The 19,576-nt window shown below is 38.4% G+C and overlaps 1 protein-coding gene and 1 non-coding gene across 3 annotated transcripts in view; one reads left to right on the top strand and one right to left on the bottom strand.

Annotated features, from left to right (window-relative positions):
* The window catches only part of YAF2 (YY1 associated factor 2), a 96,130-nt gene that overhangs the window by 73,781 nt on the left and 2,773 nt on the right, over nt 1-19,576 (top strand). For both annotated transcript variants that reach the window (XM_039472460.2, XM_039472459.2), the window contains one exon: nt 18,840-18,992. In XM_039472460.2, the coding sequence (XP_039328394.1) occupies nt 18,840-18,992 (153 nt within the window). The remainder of the gene's footprint in view (nt 1-18,839; nt 18,993-19,576) is intronic.
* On the bottom strand, nt 18,016-18,119 carry LOC120365136 (U6 spliceosomal RNA). Its single transcript, XR_005580155.1, has one exon. It is a non-coding gene; the product is annotated as a U6 spliceosomal RNA (small nuclear RNA).

Below are 19,576 nucleotides of genomic sequence, written 5' to 3'. Positions count from 1 at the left end.
TTGGGGCCATTGTAAATGAAGTTGCTGTGGACATTTGTGTACAAGTTTTTGTATGGATTTATATTTCCTTCTCTGAGTACATATTTGGAAAAGGAAATGCCTGGATGTTATGGATCACATTCTTATATGTTTCAACATTAGGGGTTTATGTATGCCTTTGAGGGAAACTTTAATGCATGGAAAAGATTATTCAGGGACTACTTTCATTATTAAAATTAATGCTCTAATGAGAACTCATGGACACAGGGAGGGGAGCACTACACACTGGGGTCTGTTGGGGGGAAATGGGGGAGGGACAGTGGGGACTGGGGAGTTGGGGAAGATAGCATGGGGAGAAATGCCAGATATAGGTGAAGGGGAGGAAGGCAGCAAATCACACTGCCATGTGTGTACCTATGCAACAATCTTGCATGTTCTTCACATGTACCCCAAAACCTAAAATGCAATAAAAGAGAAAAAAATTACTGTTCTTACTTTCAAAGTCATAATCTGGTTTTTCCTTAAATTTTATTTTTTACAAGTATTGATAAAATTTAGCAAAATTTAACTTTTGTTTTCTAGGCATAGATATTGTTAAAATGCCATTGCTGGTGAAATCCAATGTGGAGCCAGGGTTGAAAACCATTGTACTGATGATACTTAAAACCAAGGACTGAATGAGGTCACCTACAGGAGTGCTTTTAGCATGCATTAAAAAAATCACCCTAGTTCTAGGGCAAGGCCTGAGAATTTGCATTTTTAAAAGGTCCCTGGTTTTGATACTCTTCATTCCTCAACTACACTTTGAGTAGCACTGATCTGGAGAGCTAGCATAGATAAGAGATATATAAGACTCAGTCCTGAGATACTCCGAAGTTTAGAAATTTGGGAAATTGGAAGGGAATCAGTAAATGAAACTGTGAAAGAATAGCCATTGAGGCAGGAGAGAAATGTGAAGAGTGTGGTGTCCTAGCAGCTGAGTGAAAACAGTTTTTCTGGAAGGGAAGGAGTGTTAAACTTAGGGAAATATTGCTGGAAAAGGCTAGGATGACTACAGTTGATTGTTGGTAAAGTGGTTATTGGTTACGCTGAAAGAAATAATTTTGCTAGAGTGGAAGGACAAGAGCCGGATTGATGTGTGCCTATGATAGAGTGAGAAAGTATAGAGATTGAGTATAGACAAATTATTTGAGGTGTCATGGAAAAGAAAACAGAAATGGGGCAGTGGCTATTCAGGGATATAGACTCAGGAAAGAGATTTTTTTTCCTTTTTGAGGTATGAATTATTGTAATATGTTCGTAGGCTGACAGGAATAACACAGTAGAGAAGGAAATACTGTTTAAGCAGGAAACAAAGGAGGTCAGTAGTAGGAGTGTGTCCTGGAGAAAGGGTTCCAGTGGGCAGAGAGATGGATGGTTTAAATAGGAGTATGGATAGGGAAATCAGAGTATATCGGGACAGATGGAAGGTTGTGGACATTCTAATCGAATAGCTTCTCTTTTCTCTGTGAGATAAGAACAAAGATCACCCCCTTGATAAAATAGCATATGATAAAAGTAAGTTTTTTTCAGTGCCCTGTTCCCAGTACTTAGAATAGTACTTGGAACATTTACTGGAACATAGTAAATGCTTAATAAATAAGTGTTAAGTAAATTAATAATAAATGTTAATTTATTAATGTAATAAATACATATTTGTTAAATAAATAAAACGAGTAATCTTGGATTGGAAATGAGAAGGTAAGGAATCAAGTAAATGCTGTAGAAGTCTGTTGTTGGGTTAAGGTAGAGCACTATTAGTGGGTATGATAAAGAGGAACAGTTGGCATAATATGAAAGACAGATGGGAAGGACTTAAATATTTAGTTGGCTAAGAGAAAGGGAAAGTTGAGAGTGAACTATCTGTAGCCTGGAAGATTGTCCTTAGTCTTTCAAATTAAGTGAAAAGCAAATACCAAACTGTGATGTCATTTAATGAGTTGAGAGGTTTTGCTGAAAACTTTAACCTAGTTTTTATAGAAGTAATGTTAAGTAGTCTGTTTTGTCTGTGCTTACCAAGGACTATCTTAGTATTTACCAAGGAATCAAGTCTTCCTGCCACCACCTTTTAGGATTTGAGGGAAAATTGTATTCTGGTCTGCTGTAGAAGTGTTTGCTACTGAAAATTAAATATATATAGACCTTGGAGCCCAGTGCGTGACTGTAGTCTCAGTTACTTAAGAGGCTGGGATAGAAAGATCTCTTGAGCCCAGGAGTTTGAAACTATGCAACTATGATTGTGCCATTGCACTTCATTCTGGGCAATAGAACAAGACCCCACCTCTGGTATTTAGAAGTTTTTACTCCAGAGCGTCTGTGTCATATTCTCTCTCTTTCTAGCAGTTACTCCCCATTTTGTCCCTTAATGTCCTAACCCTGGGCAACCACAAGTCTACTTCCTGTCTCTGTGGATTTGCCTATTTTGGACATTTTGTATCAACAAAACCATGCAAGAATATGTGGTCTTTCATGACTGGTGTTTTTCACTTAGCATAATGCCATAGGTTCATCCATGTAGTATCTGTCAGTACTTCACTCCTTCTTATGGTGAAATAACATTTTATTTTATGAATATATACCATATTTGATTTATCGATTCATCAGTAAACATTTGGGTAGCTTCGACTTTCGGGCTGTTAGGGATAATGCTGCTGTGAAGATTCGTATACATGTTTTTGTGTGAACGTATGTTTTCATTTCTCTTGGTTATGTACTTGATTACTTCACTCCTGCGCAGATTTCAGAATAGCACTTCTGCTATCTCTGGGCTTCTATGTTTTTCAAACCTTTTAAATATGTTATCAATTAAGAAAATTGTAGGCCTTGTCCTAGTCACTTAAAAAATATTCAGGTCTCATGTTGGCCTACATAAAATTGTATGGCATCTAAATTAATCCACCACTTATCATACATGCTTCAGTTGAAGCATATTTAAGAAGGCTCTATAGCCCATCTGCTCATGGTACCTGCTGTCATCATGGTTTAGTAGCCAGGTAGATGGATGGATATAAGAGATTTCAAATCATAATAATTTATAATTTTATATGCCTTCTGTACTTTATTTTGATAAAAATGTAAGTGGTTATTAAGTACTGTTAGTCATTCAGCTTTAACTCAACATTCCTTGTATCTTTCTTTAAAGCTTCTAAATTACTTTGACAAGCTTCCCAAGATTCAAGGTGAATTTAAAGTTAAAAGATTGTCATTTGTAAGTACTTAACTGTGTGATTAAGGATTTTCTCAGCATTGTAAAACTAAAATATAGAAAGAGCATAGAACATTAGAAGAATAAAAAACAGATAGCATTAACATTGGCATTATAGTTAGAGGCTAGTTTATTGAGGAGCCTAAATACTTGTTTTTAAACTCTTTTTTTGTTTGAGACAGGGTCTCCCTCTGTCTCCCAGTATGGAATGCAGTGAAGTGATCATGTCTTACTGCACCCTTCACCTCTCAGGTTCAGGTGATCCTTTCACCTTTGCCTCCTGGGTAGCTGGGACTATAGACACGTACCACCATGCCTGGCTAATTTTTTTTTTTAGTTTTTTTTTAAATTTTTTGTAGAGATGGGATTTCACCATGTTGCCCAGCCTGGTCTTGAACTCCTCAGCTCAAATAATCCACTCAGTTCAGTTTTCCAAGTGTTAGGATTACAAGTGTGTGCTACCATGCCCAGCCAGATGTGAGATTTTTGTGATGAGAAAATGATCAGGAGTTATATACCCGGTTCTGGCCCTTTTGCTTGTAGTCTGTAAGAAGCATAGGAAGTTGCATAGTCGATTTTATTTTTAAAAGTAATTCTACAAGTAACGTATTTATCTCTCTCTTTTCTTTTTTCTTTTTTTTTTTTAAGAGAGAGTGTCATAGCATGTTGCCAGACTGAAATGGCAGTGGCTATTCACAGGTATGATCATGGTGCACTGCAGCCTCTAGCTCCTGGCCTCACGTGATCCTCCTGCCTCCCAGTCCCTGACTGGGACTTAGGCGTGCACCAGCATGCCCGGATAGTACATTACCTACTTTAAAATACTAGAATATTACAGATAAAACTAAACAGTTCCAGCCTGGTGCAGTGGCTCATGCCTGTAATCCCAGCACTCTGGGAGGCTGAGGTGAGTTGATCACCTGAGGTCAGGAGTTCGAGACAAGCCTGGGAAACATGGCAAAACCCTGTCTCTACTAAAAATACAAAATAAGCTCGGTGTGGTGGTGCATGTCTATTATCCTAGCTACTCGGGAGGCTGAGGCAGGAGAATCACTTGAACCAGGGAGACAGAGGTTGCAGTGAGCCGAGATTGAGCCATTGCACTCCAGCCAGGGAGACAGAGTGAACCTGTTTCAAAAAACAAAAACAAAAACAACAAAAAAAACTAAAGTAAATAATTCCTGACCATGTACGTTGCCCTAGTGCACTCTGCCACTTCCCACCATTTAACATTTAATATTAGGGGAAAGACAAGGAATGTGTTTGTATATAACAAGGCATGTGCCACCACACCTGGCTAATTTTTTTGCAGAGATGGGGTTTCACCATGTTGCCCGACCTGGTCTTGAACTCCTGAGCTCAGATAATCCACCTACTTCAGTTTTCCAAAGTGTTAGGATTATACGCATGAGCTACCATGCTCAGCCAGATGTGAGATTTTTGTAGTAAGAAAATGATCAGGAGTTATATACCCAGTTCTGGCCCTTTTGCTGTAGTCTGTAAGGATCATAGGAAATTGCTTAGTTGGTTTTATTTTTGAACATTGGAACATTATTCTTGCAGAATATGGATAATAGTGATACTATTGGAGAGGTGGAGCTATAGGCTAGAGTGCAGTGGCACAGTCACGGCTCACTGCAGGCTTAACCTCCCAAGGCTCAGCTGATCCTTCTGTCCCCTACCCCCAGTAGCTGGGACTACAGGTGCTTGCCACCATGCCCAGCTAATTGGTGTGTCTGTACGTGTGTGTGTGTGTGTGTGTGTGTGTGTGTGTGTGTGTATCCCTATTTTTTTTTTTAATTTTTTTTGGTAGAGATGGGGTTTCGCCATGTTGCCCAGGCATGGCGAAACCCTGGGATCTAGTGATCCACCCACCTGAGCCTCGCAGAGTGCTGGGGTTACAAGCATGAGCCATCGTATCCAGCCACAAGTTTTCTATATAGAGGAAGCAAATGGAACTCTTAGAGTGGATGAGCTCCCTGAAGCAGAATATAAACGAGGAACCAACACAAATGTCAATTAGTCTTTGATATCATTATGATATACAAGATAAATGAACATGTTTTGAGGTAAATTATGATTTTAAAAAGTGAAAGATTGAAGATTCAGAAGAGAACAGAGCTATTTAATTCATTCAGCAAACATTTGTTGAATGCCTATTAGGCTGTGAGCTTGTTATCAGTGTTTCAGAAATGAAAAGACCCAATACTCCAGGAGCTTGCAAGCATACCTACAATTACAGTATAATGTGACTGACTTATTTTTCAAAAACACCTTAGATAGCCAGGTGTGGGATCTCATGCCTATAATCCCCATACTTTGGGAGGCTGAGGCAGGAGAATTGCCTGAGGCCAGGAGTTTGAGACCAGCCTGGGCTATGTTGTAAAGTCCTCGTCTCTACAAAAATTTTTTAAAAAATTACCCAGGTGTGGTGGTACCTGCCTCTGGTACCAGTTACCTGGGAGGCTGAGATGGGAGGATAGCTTGAACCCAGAAGGTTGAGAGTGTAGTAATCTGTGGTTGTATGTGCGAGAGGGAGTGCGGGAGACAGGGAAAGGGGGAAGGAAGGAACTCTTCTATATATCTCTAACCCTATTTCCTAAAATTTAGTCTTATAGCTCCACCACTCAGTAGTGTCATTATTAACCACATCCTTCAAGATTAATGTTTGTATTCAACATGAAAAGAGAAAAAGTTGGCTGGGCATGGTGGCTCACACCTGTAATCCCAGCACTTTGGGAGGTTGAGGCCAGTGAATCTCTCAAGTCCAGGAGTTTGAGACCAGCCTGGGCAACGTGGTGAAACCCGACTCTACAAAAAAATACAAAAATTAACCTGGTGTGGTGGTGCACACCTGTAGTCCTAGCTAGTTGGGAGGCTGAGGTGGGAGGATTGGTTGAGCCCAGGAGGCAGGGGCTGCAGTGAGCTGAGATTGTTCCACTGCACTCCAGCCTGGGGGACAGCAAGACTGTCTCAAAAAATATATATATAATAATAATTAAGTAGAAGAGATTAAGAACAGCATGAAGTAACCCCAATATTAAAAAGGGTGAGAGAGGAAGTACTAAGATGAGAAGAGCCAGTTTAGATATAAGACACTGAGAAGGACCTACTTACTGGAAAAGGTAGGAAGAGGAATGAAAAAGTAGAGCCTTTGTAGCTGTCATGCAAGAGAGTGTTAGAGAGTGTCATGATACACAGAGGTCAAATAAGATGAGGACTGAAAGGTGTCTTTTGGTTTTGGCATAGTTGGTGACCTTAGTACGGTTTCTTTAGTAGATAGGAAAGAGGTTTGGAAAGGTAGAAATGAAGACAAGGATATAACTGAGAAAATGGTAGGCTTTTTCAAAATACTGGAAGAGGAGAACGGTGTAGAGCAAGTAAAGGATTAAGGGAAGATTGTTTTCCTCCTAAATGGGAGAGACTTCACTGTATTTCTGTGCCTGAAAGGAGTGTAGTGCTGTTGTGATGGGAGTGGTGGTATAAGCCCCACAATACTTTATTTTTTTTTTGTTTTAGACGGAGTTTCACTCTTGTTACCCAGGCTGGAGTGCAATGGCACAATCTCGGCTCACCGCAACCTCCGCCTCCTGGGTTCAGGCAATTCTCCTGCCTCACCCTCCCAAGTAGCTGGGATTACAGGCACCCGCCCCCATGCCCAGCTAATTTTTTGTATTTTTAGTAGAGACGGGGTTTCACTGTGTTGACCAGGATGGTCTCAATCTCTTGACCTCGTGATCCACCCGCCTCAGCCTCCCAAAGTGCTGGGATTACAGGCTTGAGCCACCGCGCCCGGCAATACTTTCAACATTTTAAAAGGTAATTGTGAGTTTTTAAACTTATTAAATCAAAATATTAATACTAATTATAAATCTAATTAGAAGATCTTAAAGTTTTTTTAATACTTTGGCAGGCCATCTGAATCAAATGACATGTAAATGTGCAAATATGCCCTTAGATCTAGAGGTTGTATAGTGAATTCTACTTACTGTACCTACTTTGAGAATGGTGGCTTGTTTCTGTGAGTGGAGTGTTCTTGTTTTTTTAAAAGAAAAATTATGTTTAAAAAGTATTTTGATAGTTTTGAGAAAGAGAGCTAAATACCAGGTTCGAGTCTGTATTTTCTGCAATGTAAGATAATCATTTGTTTGAAAGTAATTTAAGGAAGAAGCCAAGCCTCTTAAAACTGAATCACCCTGCTTAAATTTTATGACGTAAAATTTTTGTCTTTTGTCCAGGTGTGGTGGTTCACATCTATACTCCCAGCACTTTGGGAGGCCGAGGCAGGTAGATCACTTGAGGTCAGGAGTTTGAGACCAGCCTGACCAAGGTGTCGAAACCCCATCACTAGGCCTTCATGGAGAAACGTACTGTTGAAAAAGCAAAGCAAAACAAAACAAAACAAACCCCGTCTGTACTCAGAATACAAAAAAATTTAGCTGGGCATGGTGGTCCACGCCTGTAATCCCTGCTGCTTCAGAGGGTGAGGCAGGAGAATCACTTGCACCCAGGAGGTACAGGTTGCAGTGAGCTGAGATCATACCATTGCACTCCAGCCTTTGCAAGAAGAGCGAAACACTATTTCAAAAAAAAAAAAAATCTTTCTTTTCCTGAGATAGACATCATGGGAAAGTTTGTCAGGAGTGTTTTGGGATTTATGTGAGACAAAAGTGTAACAGAATTGTAGATTTTAAAATATGTCATCAAGATATATTTGTATATTGTTCTACGGTATATATATTTATAATACTCATTATTTTATTTGACTCACCCAGTTATCTTGGGATGCAGTCAGAGCTCAAGGTATGGAAACAGAGCCACATGATGACTTGATTGTCCTGGGCTGTAGCTGGGACTATAGGCATATGCCATCCCTCCTGGCTACCTTTTGGTAGTGATGAGGTTTTGCCATGTTGCCCAGGCTAGTCTCAAACTCCTGGGCTCACGTGGTCTGCTCGCCTTGGCCTCCCAAAGTGCTGGGATTCTAGGCGTGAGCCACTGAGCCTGGCCAGAAATTTTCAACGGCTTTTTGTTTATTGAATTTCTGTTGTATGCTACTTACCAATATTTTTCAACATTGAGCTAAGAATAAAAAATGGTATTTCTAATACGGTAGTATTTAAATAATTAGTTACAGGTTATGTGTATTGTTTTGATATGTAGATATACACATTATTTTTCTTAAATTGGACCCAATTTTAGTCCTTTTTCAAGCAGTTCTACGTATAGAATTGTTAATACTTTGTTTCATTCTTTCCTTGAGATCTTCACAGAAGAATATTTATTTTTTGAAATTACCATATGGATCCTTTTTTTTTGAGATGGAGTCTCACTATTGTTGCCCAGGCTGGAGTGCAGTGGCGCGATCTTGGCTCACTGCAGCCTCCTCCTCCGAGGTTCAAGAGATTCTCCTGTCTCAGCCTCCCAAGTAGCTGAAATTCTGCAGGTATGCACCACCAGACCCTACTAATTTTTGTATTTTTAGTAGAGACAGGGTTTCGCCGTATTGGCCAGGCCGGTCTCAAACTCCTGACCTCATGATCCACCCGTCTTGGTCTCCCAAAGTGGTGGGATTACAGGCATGAGCCACCGTGCCCAGCCTCTACCATATGGATCTTTTGGGCTCTTTTATATTTCTGTTGTATATAACAGGATGTTAGTTATTTGAGTTTTCCTATATCTTGAGTAGTTTCTTATTTCATCATCTGAGGAACTATTTTATTTATAATTTATTATTGTTTTTAAGTTCTGGGATACATGTGCAGAACGTGCAGTTTTGTTAGATAGATATACATGGGCCATGGTGGTTTGCCGCACCTGCCAACCCATCATCCATGTTTTAAACCCTACATGCAATAGGTATTTGTCCTAATGCTCTCCCTCCCCTTGCCCCCCACCACCCGACAGGCCCTGGTGTGTGATGATCTTCTCCGTGTCCATGTGTTCTCATTGTTCAACTCCCACTAATTAGTGAGAACATGAGGTGTTTGGTTTTCTGTTCCTAGGGACTATTTTATCTTTACTACTTTTTCCAACCTTATTAAAAAGAGACCAAAATAATAAGAAAACAGAAAAATGATGGAATCGTCTAGAAGGATAGTGCAATTTTGAAAAAAAAAAAATCCACTATTGTATCATCTGTCAAGAATGTATAAAAGTATAGGGACAGCACTTTTGTAGTCTTTGCCCTCCTTTTATTTTTTTAACTTTCATTGAATACATTTGAGAATTCAGAATTTTTCATTTTCTGCTCCTAATGACAGGAAAATTTACAAGATGTTTCACATTTATTTGATGAATCAGGGGATGAGTGTAAAACCAGTGATAGTGGCATCCAAAATTGTAGTGATGTTGAAATTGACCATATAAGGGAAATATCAGACTGTGAGTCTTTAAATGACAATATCCTTGATCATTTTTCTCAAACTCAAGAATCGATAAGTGAAAAATATTTCTGAGCACAAAAAGTAAATGTGGTTTCTCATATAAGTAGTCCAACAGAAAGGATTTTATCATGCAATATTTTCCAAGAAGAATTTGGAGCATCTTGTTTTGGTTTAAGGATGTGTGACAACATTCTTCATCTTTTATATTTGACACAAAAATTTACTTGAGATAGTTCGTACGTGGACAGATACGGAAGGTAGGTATGTGTACCTCATCTTCAAATGAAAATGGTAATTTTGAAGCAGAGAGAATGTCTGTGTCATCAAGAAATTATGAGTTTTCAAGGTTTTCAAAAGTAAAGCGTCCTATGATACAAGTGCAAGAAGTGGTAACAGTAAAGAAAAGCTAAACTCTATTAGAAATGTATTTGAGACCAGGCACAGTGTCTCACACCTGCAATTCCAGCACTTTGGAATCCGAGGCAGGTGAATCACCAGAGTTTGGGAGTTCGAGACCAGCCTGCCAACATGGTGAAACGCCATCTCTAAATAGTTAAAAAATTAGCCAGGCATGGTGGCACATGCTTCTAATCCCAGCCGCTTGGGAGGCTCAGGTAGGAGAATCGTTTGAACCTAGGAGGCAGAAGTTGCAGTGAGCCAAGATTGCGCCACTGCACTCCAGCCTGGGTGACAGTGTGAGACTGTCTCTAAAATAAGATAGATAGATTAGATTAGATTAGATTAGGTTAGATGGATAGATAAATAGATCGAATTTAAAATCAAGAATCAGTACTTACAAGATGAATGTTCCTACAATTAGGCCTGACAGTTAATGGGGAGTTAGTTACATTAAAAAAACCAAACAAACAAAAAATCCTTTTGGCCATTCGATGTCTAGATAACTTCAAAAACAGGTTATTATGGAATAAGAAATTGGGTTTGCTATCTTTTAAAATTTTAATAAAATGCTTACTGAAGTTGTTTCATTGTTCCCTTATTAAAAGGGTGCATTGTCATGTCTGATTTTCCTGGTATACTAACCATTTAAACATGAACAGAAGTTCTTTCCTCTGTCTATAATAAGTCCTCCTTCTGTTTTCTCTATCATAGAACAGAGTTTCTTTTTTTTTTTTTTTTTTTTTTTTTTTTCGATTTTAGTGCATGAGGGCAGGGGCTATGTTTGGCTTGTTTATGGTTAATCTCTAGCACCTTACCTGCTGTCTGACACATGTAAATGTGCAATAAAATTTGTCAAACAGGTGGTTTCTTTTTTTTCCCCCCAGCAGACAAGGTCTCACTCTGTTGCCCAGGCTAGAATGCCGTGGCGTGACTGTGGGTTACTGCATCCTCCATCTCCTGGGCACAAGTGATTCTTCCACCTCAGCCTCCTACAGGCGCGTACCACCATGCCTGGCCAATTTCTGTATTTTTTTTGTCCAGATGGGGGTCTCACCATATTGCCCAGGCTGATCTCGAACTCCTGGACTCAAGTGATCTCCGACCTTGGCCTTCCAAAGTGCTGGGATTATAAGTGTGAGCCACCATACCCGACCATAACCAGGTGGTTTCTTATAAAATCTTTCCTCGGTTAGATTTTTGAGTTTTGTTAGCCAGAGTATCAACAGATTCACAAAGGGTAGGTTTGGATTTAGCCCAGCCTTTTTTAATCCAATGAGATATACCATATTGCTTCAATTTACCATATATTTTGGTGTTGCTAAGCAGATTACTTCTTTTTGAAGTTTGAGTTGTGCTGCTGCTTTTTGATAAAGCATCAGTCATTGTTTTTTGTTTGTTTGTTTGTTTGTTTGTTTTTTGAGACGGAGTTTCAGTCTTGTTACCCAGGCTGGAGTGCAATGGCGTGATCTCGGCTCACCGCAACCTCCGCCTCTCAGGCAATTCTCCTGCCTCAGCCTCCTGAGTAGCTGGGATTACAGGCATGTGCCACCATGCCCAGCTAATTTTTTGTATTTTTAGTAGAGACAGGGTTTCACCATGTTGACCAGGATGGTCTTTATCTCTTGACCTCATGATCCACCTGCCTCGGCCTCCCAAAGTGCTGGGATTACAGGCTTGAGCCACCGCACCCGACCAGTCCATCAGTCGTTGTTTTTAATATTCTTTTTCTTTCTTTCATCTTACCTGTCCATCTTGACAAAGCTAAATTATGAAGTTGATCAGGCTTAAAATATTATTCCTGTAATATTTAGCACATGAGATTTTTTGTCAGTGGGGTGGAAGGCAGACACATGGTTGAAAATTGCATATATCAAGTGAATATGTATTGACCTCCTGCTCACACAGAAGCTCAGCCAGCTCCAAAAATATTTTGTCCTGATGAGTAATGAAATGGTCCCCTTTTTTTACATTATAGTAAATCAACAGACTGCCAGATCTTATTCAGTCTGTTTGGGCTATCTATGAAAGATACGCAGGGATCCCCAAATTGGTTAATAATCAGATTTTACAAATACAGCCTAATCATGACATATGTGAATAAGTAGATGATAGACTGTAGTTGGCCAGTGGCTAGACAGTACTTATTTATTAACTAGGCAGCCATTTTGTGCACATCAGCTCCTGATTATCATGGAAGCTTTGGCATTACTTAAAAGTGTACTGTCAAAACCATGATTGATAAACTTGTGAACATAAGAAGGCATATTTTATAAATGATACTCTACCTTTATTTCCTGAGTTAACTATTTCCTACCTCTAAAATTTCCTCCTATCCTGATTTTTCTCATCAAGTAGAAAAGGGATCACAGTCCTTAAGATACCTGGAGATAGCAGGGCCTTTTTTTTTTTTTAATAGGGCATGGAGTTGAGTGACTTATGACATTGTAAAAAGATCATCATAAACTATGTTCCTCCTACCTTCAGTGAAAGCTCTTTGAGAGCAGCAGAGAACTTTATTTGAATAATTAAACTATATATATATAGTTTAATTATTCAAATATATATATATATGTTTTGTGCTGCTTTTTTCTCAAAATTGAACTGGATGAAATAATCCTAGAATTGAGGTACAAAAACATAATCTTTAAGTGAAAATCAACCTTCACATTAATAATAAGAATAAAAATGGGTCTTAGGCTCTGATAAAACTGACTCTAAACCCACAAAGATCAAAAGAGACAATGGCATATAATGGTAAAGGAATCAATGCAGTAAGAAGAGCTAACTATCCTAAATATATATGCACCCAATACAGGAGCACCCAGATTCATAAAGCAAGTTCTTACAGGCCTACAAAGAGGCTTAGACTCCCACACAATAACAGTGGGAGACTTCAACACCCTGCTATCAATATTAGACAGATAAGCGAGACAGAAAATTAACAAGGATATCCAGGACTTGAACTCAGCTCTGGACCAAGCATACGTAATAGACATCTGCAGAACTCTCCATCCCAAATCCACAGAATATACATTCTTCTCACCACCACATTGCACTTACTCAAAAATTGACCATATACTTGGGAGTAAATCACTTTTTAGCAAATGGAAAGAATGGAAATCATAACAAACAGTCTCTCAGACCACAGTGCAATCAAATTAGAACTCAGGATTAAGAAACTCACTCAAAACTGCACAACTACATGGAAACTGAAAAATGTGCTCCTGAATGACTACTGCGTAAATAATGAAATTAAGGAAGAAATAAAGATGTTCTTTGAAACCAGTGAAACAGAAGACACAATGTGCCAGACACGCTCTGGGACACATTTGAAGCAGTATGTAGAGGGAAATTTACAGCACTAAATGACCGCAAGAGAAAGCAGAAAAGATCTAAAATCAACACTCTAACATCACAATTAAAAGAACTAGAGAAGCAAGAGCAAACAAATTCAAAAGCTAGTAGAAGGCAAGAAATAACTACAGTCAGAGCAGAACTGAAGGAGATAGACACACGAAAACCCCTTCAAAAAAAATCAATGAATCTAGGAGCTGGTTTTTTGAAAATATCAGCAAAATAGGCCACTAGCCAGACTAATAAAGAAGGAAAGAGAGAAGAATCCAGTAGACACAATAAAAAATGATAAAGGGCATATCACTACTGATCCCACAGAAATACAAACTATTATCAGAGAGTACTTTAAACACTTCTATGCAAATAAACTAGAAAATCTAGAGGAAACAGATAAATTCCTGGACACATACACCCTCCCAAGACTAAACCAGGAAGTTGAATATCTGAATAGACCAATAACAAGTTCTGAAATTGAGGCACCAATTAATAGTCTACCAACCAAAAAAGTCCAGGACCAGACGGATTCACGGCCAGATTCTACAAGAGGTACAAAGAGGATCTGGTACCATTGCTTCTGAAACTATTCCAAACAATACAAAAAGAGGGAATCCTTCCTGACTCATAAAATGAGTCCAGCATCATCCTGATACCAAAACTTGGCAGAGACAAAACAAAAAAAGAAAATTTCAGGTCAATATCCATGATGAACGTTGATGTGAAATCCTCAATAAAATACTGGCAAACCAAATCCAGCAGCACATCAAAAAGTTTATCCATTACGATCAAGTAGGCTTCATCCCTGGGATGCAAGGCTGGTTCAACATACGCAAATCAATAAATGTAATCCTTCATATAAACAGAACCAATGACAAAAACCACATGATAATAGATGCAGAAAAGGCCTTCAACAAAATCCAGCACTCCCTTATGCTCTCAATAAACTACGTATTGATGGAATGAATCTCAAAATAGTAAGAGCTACTTATGAAAAACCCACAGCCAGTATCACACTGAATGGGCAAAAGCTGGAAGCATTCCCTTTGAAAACTGGGACAAGACAAGGATGCCCTCTCACCACTCTGATTCAGCATAGGACTGGAAGTTCTGGCCAGGGCAGTGAATCAAGAGAAAGAAAGAAAGGGTATTCAGTTAGGACAAGAGGAAGTCAAATTGTCTCTGTTTGCAGATGACATGATTGTGTATTTATAAAACTCTGTCTCAGCCCAAAATCTCCTTAAGCTGACAAGCAACTTCAGCAGAGTCTCAGTATACAAAATCTGTGTGTAAAAATCACAAGCATTCCTATACACCCAAACAGACAAATCATGAGTGAACTCCAATTCACAATTGCTACAAAAAAAAAAAAAAACCTAGAAATATAGCTTACCAAGAATGTGAAGGACCTCTTCAAGGAGAACTATAAACACTGCTCAAGGAAATGAGAGGACACAAACAAATGGAACAGCATTTCATGCTCATGGATAGGAAGAATCAATGTCGTGAAAAGGCCTGTACTGCCGAAAGTAATTTATAGATTCAGTGCTATCCCCATCAAGCTACCATTGACTTTCTTCACAGAATTGGAAAAAACTACTTCAAATTTCATATGGAACCAAAAAAAGAGACCATATAGCCAAGACAGTCCTAAGCAAAAAGAACAAAGCTGGAGGCATCACGCTACCTGACTTCAAACTATACAAGGCCACAGTAACCAAAACAGCATGGTACTGGTATCAAAGCAGATATATAGACCAATGGAACAGAACAGAGGCCTCAGAAATAATGCCACACATCTACAACCATCTGATCGTTGACAAACCTGACAAAAACAAGCAGTGGGGAAAGGATTCTTTATTTCATAAATGGTGTTGGGAAAACTGGTTAGCCATATGCAGAAAGCCGAAACTGGACCCCTTCCTTACACCTTATACAAAAATTAACTCCAGATTGGTTAAAGACTTAAACCTAAGACCTGAAGTCATAAAAACCCTAGAAGTAAACCTAGGCCATACCATTCAGGACATAGGCATGGGCAAAGACTTCATGACTAAAACACCAAAAGCAATGGCAACAAAAGCCAAAATAGACAAATGGGATCTAATTAAACTGAAGAGCTTCTGCACAGCAAAAGAAACTGTCATCAGAGTGAACAGGCAACCTACAAAATGGGAGAAAACTTTTGCAATCTATCCATCTGACAAAGGGCTAATATCCAGAATTTACAAAGAACCTAAACAAATTTACAAGAAAACTAACAACCCCATTAAAAAATGGGTGAAGGATATGAACAAAGACTTTCAAAACAAGACATTTAATGCAGCCAACAAACATAGGAAAGATAGCTCATCATAACTGGTCATTAGAGAAATGCAAATCAAAACCACGTTGAGATACCTACCATCTCACACCAGTTAGAATGGTGATCATTAAGAAGTCAGGAAAAAACAGATGCTGGTGAGGATGTGGAGAAATAGGAATGCTTTTACACTGTTGGAGGAAGTGTAAATTAGTTCAACCATTGGGGAAGACAGTGCAGCGATTCCTCAAGGATCTAGAACTAGAAATATCATATGATCTAGCAATCCAGTTACTGGGTATATACCCAAAAGATTATAAATCATTCTCCTGTAAAGACACATGAACATGTATGTTTATTACAGCACTATTCACAGTAGCAAAGACTTAGAACCAACCCAAATGCCCATCAATGATAGACTTGATAAAGAAAATGTGGTACATATACACCGTGGAATACTGTGTAGCCATAAAAAAAGAAAGAATGAGTTCATGTCCTTTGCAGGGGCACGGATGAACCTGGAAACCATCATTCTCAGCAAACTAACACAAGAACAGAAAATCAAACTCCACATTTTCTCTCTCATTCATGGGTGGGAGTTGAACAATGAGAGTAGATGGACACAGGGAGATTAATTTCACATACCGGGGCCTGTCGGAGGGTGGGGAGGGATAGCATTAGGAGAAATACCTAATGTAGATGACGGGTTGTTGGGTGCAGCAAACCACCATGGCATGTGTATACCTACATAAAAACCTGCATGTTCTGCACATGTACCCCAGAACTTAAATTTAAAAAAATGGTATAGTTACGTAGTACACATTTAGGAAAGCCTAGGGAAAAAAAGAGAAAGAGATATAACTACTCAAGAACAAAAAAAAATATTTTTCTAAAGGCCAAAAGGAACCATTATAGAAAAGTTGTTGATGCTTAAAAAATAACAGTACTAGGTACAGAGATTACATGATCACTTATTATACCACTAGTCTCACATTTTTACTTCCAGTATAGTGTAGTACCTTTCTATTTCAGACTGATGCCAGTAATCTTTTTAAAATTAAATTTGGAATTTCTTCAGTGATTTCTCATCACTTAAGGATAAAATCAGACTGCTTAGCTTCTAATCTTGGGACCCTTTCTTATCTGTCCACCTTGGTTTTTTTTCCTTCTCTCTCTGCCACTCTGCTATCTCAGACTTGATCCTGCAGTAGTACCAGTATTCACCAGATGTATTGTACTTCATGCTGCTTTTTAAAGTGTGGTCCCCAGAGACATCAGCATAACTTGGAAACTTAGTTACAAGTACAATTTCTTGGGCTCTACTTCAAGGCCTATTGAATCAGAAATTCCGGGGGTAGGGCTAAGCAAGCTAAACAAGCCTTCTAGGTGATTCTGATGTACCCTGAATTTGAAAACCACCAACTTAACCCTTTTCTTTTTTAATCTCAGCCATTAATTACCATACTTTCAGTATCACTTGTGTTTGTGCAACTCTCAGTCTACGTCTCAGACTCATATCGGCAATCCTGTTTTCTAAGTTGTATGTTGGACAGCTGTCCTGGATATCCTTTCATTACTTCATACTTTCTAGGCCCTGTAGGCCCTGAACAGAATTCATTATCCATCTCCTGAAATCTGTTTTACATACTGTTTCCTATTTTCTCCCAGCCTTGCAGCTTTGAATCTTAGATTGTACAGTATTTTCTCATTATTTTTTATGTTGTCTTGCCATAGAGGAACAGGGAAGAAAAAAAAAGATTTAAAAAATTCTGCTAACCAAAAAAGGGTCAGGATTTTTCAGGCAATAAAGTTAACATTATTTGTAGAGCATCTGTTAAAATGTTATTTTTATCTTACTCTCCCTTACTTTTCCTCTCCTTCTCTCTGCCTCTTTCCTTGCTGTATTCTGTTTATTTTTAATCTTAACCTCAGTTGTGGAAGTTCTGTGGTAAAGCTGGAAAGGTAAAAGCTTGTACCAGCTTCAGATGTTGAAGCCAGGCAACATTTCAGAGATCCCTGAACAGTTCCTGCAGTAGGTTTTCAATAAATATTTTCTAAGTGAGTAAGTTAGCAAGTAGATGAATCTGAAAGGACTGGGTAGATCTCCAAGGTCAAAAGAACATAGTGAGATTGTGGCTGGAGACATTAGAAACTTAAAGGATTTAAGCAATAAAGAGTGAGAAATTTTGATAACAAATATCAAAAATTTTGATAATATATATTTTATAATAAAATTTGATAAAATTTTTGGTAATATAAATGAAAAGTTTTAGAGAATAGATAGTCATTGTCACAAATGGTTAGGTATTTCCTTCTCTGGAGGAGGAGGGATAAATTATTATTTCTTTTATTTTTTATTTTTTATGGAACACTACACGAATTTGCGTGTCATCCTTGCACAGGGGCCATGCTAATCTCTGTATCGTTCCAATTTTAGTATATGTGCTGCCGAAGCGAGCACATAAATTATTATTTCATTGTAAACTTTGAAGTTTAACTTTTATTTTATTTTATTTATTTATTTATTTATTTTTATTTTTATTTTTATTTTTTTTGAGACGGAGTTTCGCTCTCGTTACCCAGGCTGGAGTGCAATGGCGCGATCTCGGCTCACCGCAACCTCCGCCTCCTGGGCTCAGGCAATTCTCCTGCCTCAGCCTCCTAAGTAGCTGGGATTACAGGCACGCACCACCATGCCCAGCTAACTTTTTGTATTTTTAATAGAGACGGGGTTTCACCTTGTTGACCAGGATGGTCTCGATCTCTCGACCTCGTGATCCACCCACCTCGGCCTCCCAAAGTGCTGGGATTACAGGCTTGAGCCACTGCGCCCGGCCAAAGTTTAACTTTTAGAATTCATGTTTATATATGGGTACATTCCATTTAGTTTGATACATATTTTAAATAATTTCTTATGTTGATTTATGCAACGGTTTTCTAATGTTTGACCACATATTAGACTATAAATTTTAACTATTATAGTTGGTTCTGGTTTCTTTTTGAACAGGAAAAACAATAATATGTATCTTTAAAATTGTATATTTGATTGCCTTACATATGAGGAATTTTTATACTTGAAAGTTATTTTGTTATTTGTTCTCATAATGTGAGCTCTTCTCTCATAAAGAACGAATGTTATAAGTTATAATTTAAAACACCTTTCTTTTTAACATGCACACAGGAAACCTCGACCTGTCTCCCAGTTGGTTGCACAGCAGGTTACACAGCAGTTTGTGCCTCCTACACAGTCAAAGAAAGAGAAAAAAGATAAAGTAGAAAAAGAAAAAAGTGAAAAGGAAACAACTAGCAAAAAGAATAGCCATAAGAAAACCAGGTAAATTTGAAAAATATTTTATGACATTTTTGAAATAATAAAATCATTTAATTTTTTTAATACTTGATATACAAATACACAAAGTAGGAGTAAAATATTTGATCTCATAGTATCAGGAAATGTTTGTCTGAGTTTGATTGATAGGTTGGAAATTAAACACAGAAGCCACAAATACAAGCTTAAACGTATTGCTGCTTTTTTCTTTTTACTAGATTGGAAGACATTTGTGTCTGGGTGTCTTGTTTTGTTTTGTTTTTCCCTTCAGAACTATTTGAAGCCAGGAGTGGTTTTCAAAGTACCAAACAGATACTTGCATGGGTCATGCATTTCAAAATGGTTTATATGGGTACATCTAGTACGTAGTTTAGTTAGAACGATCATGATACCCTTGTTAGTGTGTGTCAGTGGAGTAACAGCCTTCCTTGCATGTAGCTCAACCTTAGCTTTTATCACCTTCCTCCATGATGCAACTATTTGATTGTTGTCTGAAATATCAATTTTAATAAAATGAATAAGCTGCCTGCAAAATTATGATACAGCTAAAGAAGCACAATTAAGTTACTTCTTCTAGGCTGTCATAGTTT

The sequence above is a fragment of the Saimiri boliviensis genome, chromosome 7 (genome assembly GCF_048565385.1).
Source record: "Saimiri boliviensis isolate mSaiBol1 chromosome 7, mSaiBol1.pri, whole genome shotgun sequence".
NCBI classification, from domain to species: Eukaryota; Metazoa; Chordata; class Mammalia; order Primates; family Cebidae; genus Saimiri; species Saimiri boliviensis.
This window is presented reverse-complemented; position numbering and strand designations above follow the sequence as displayed.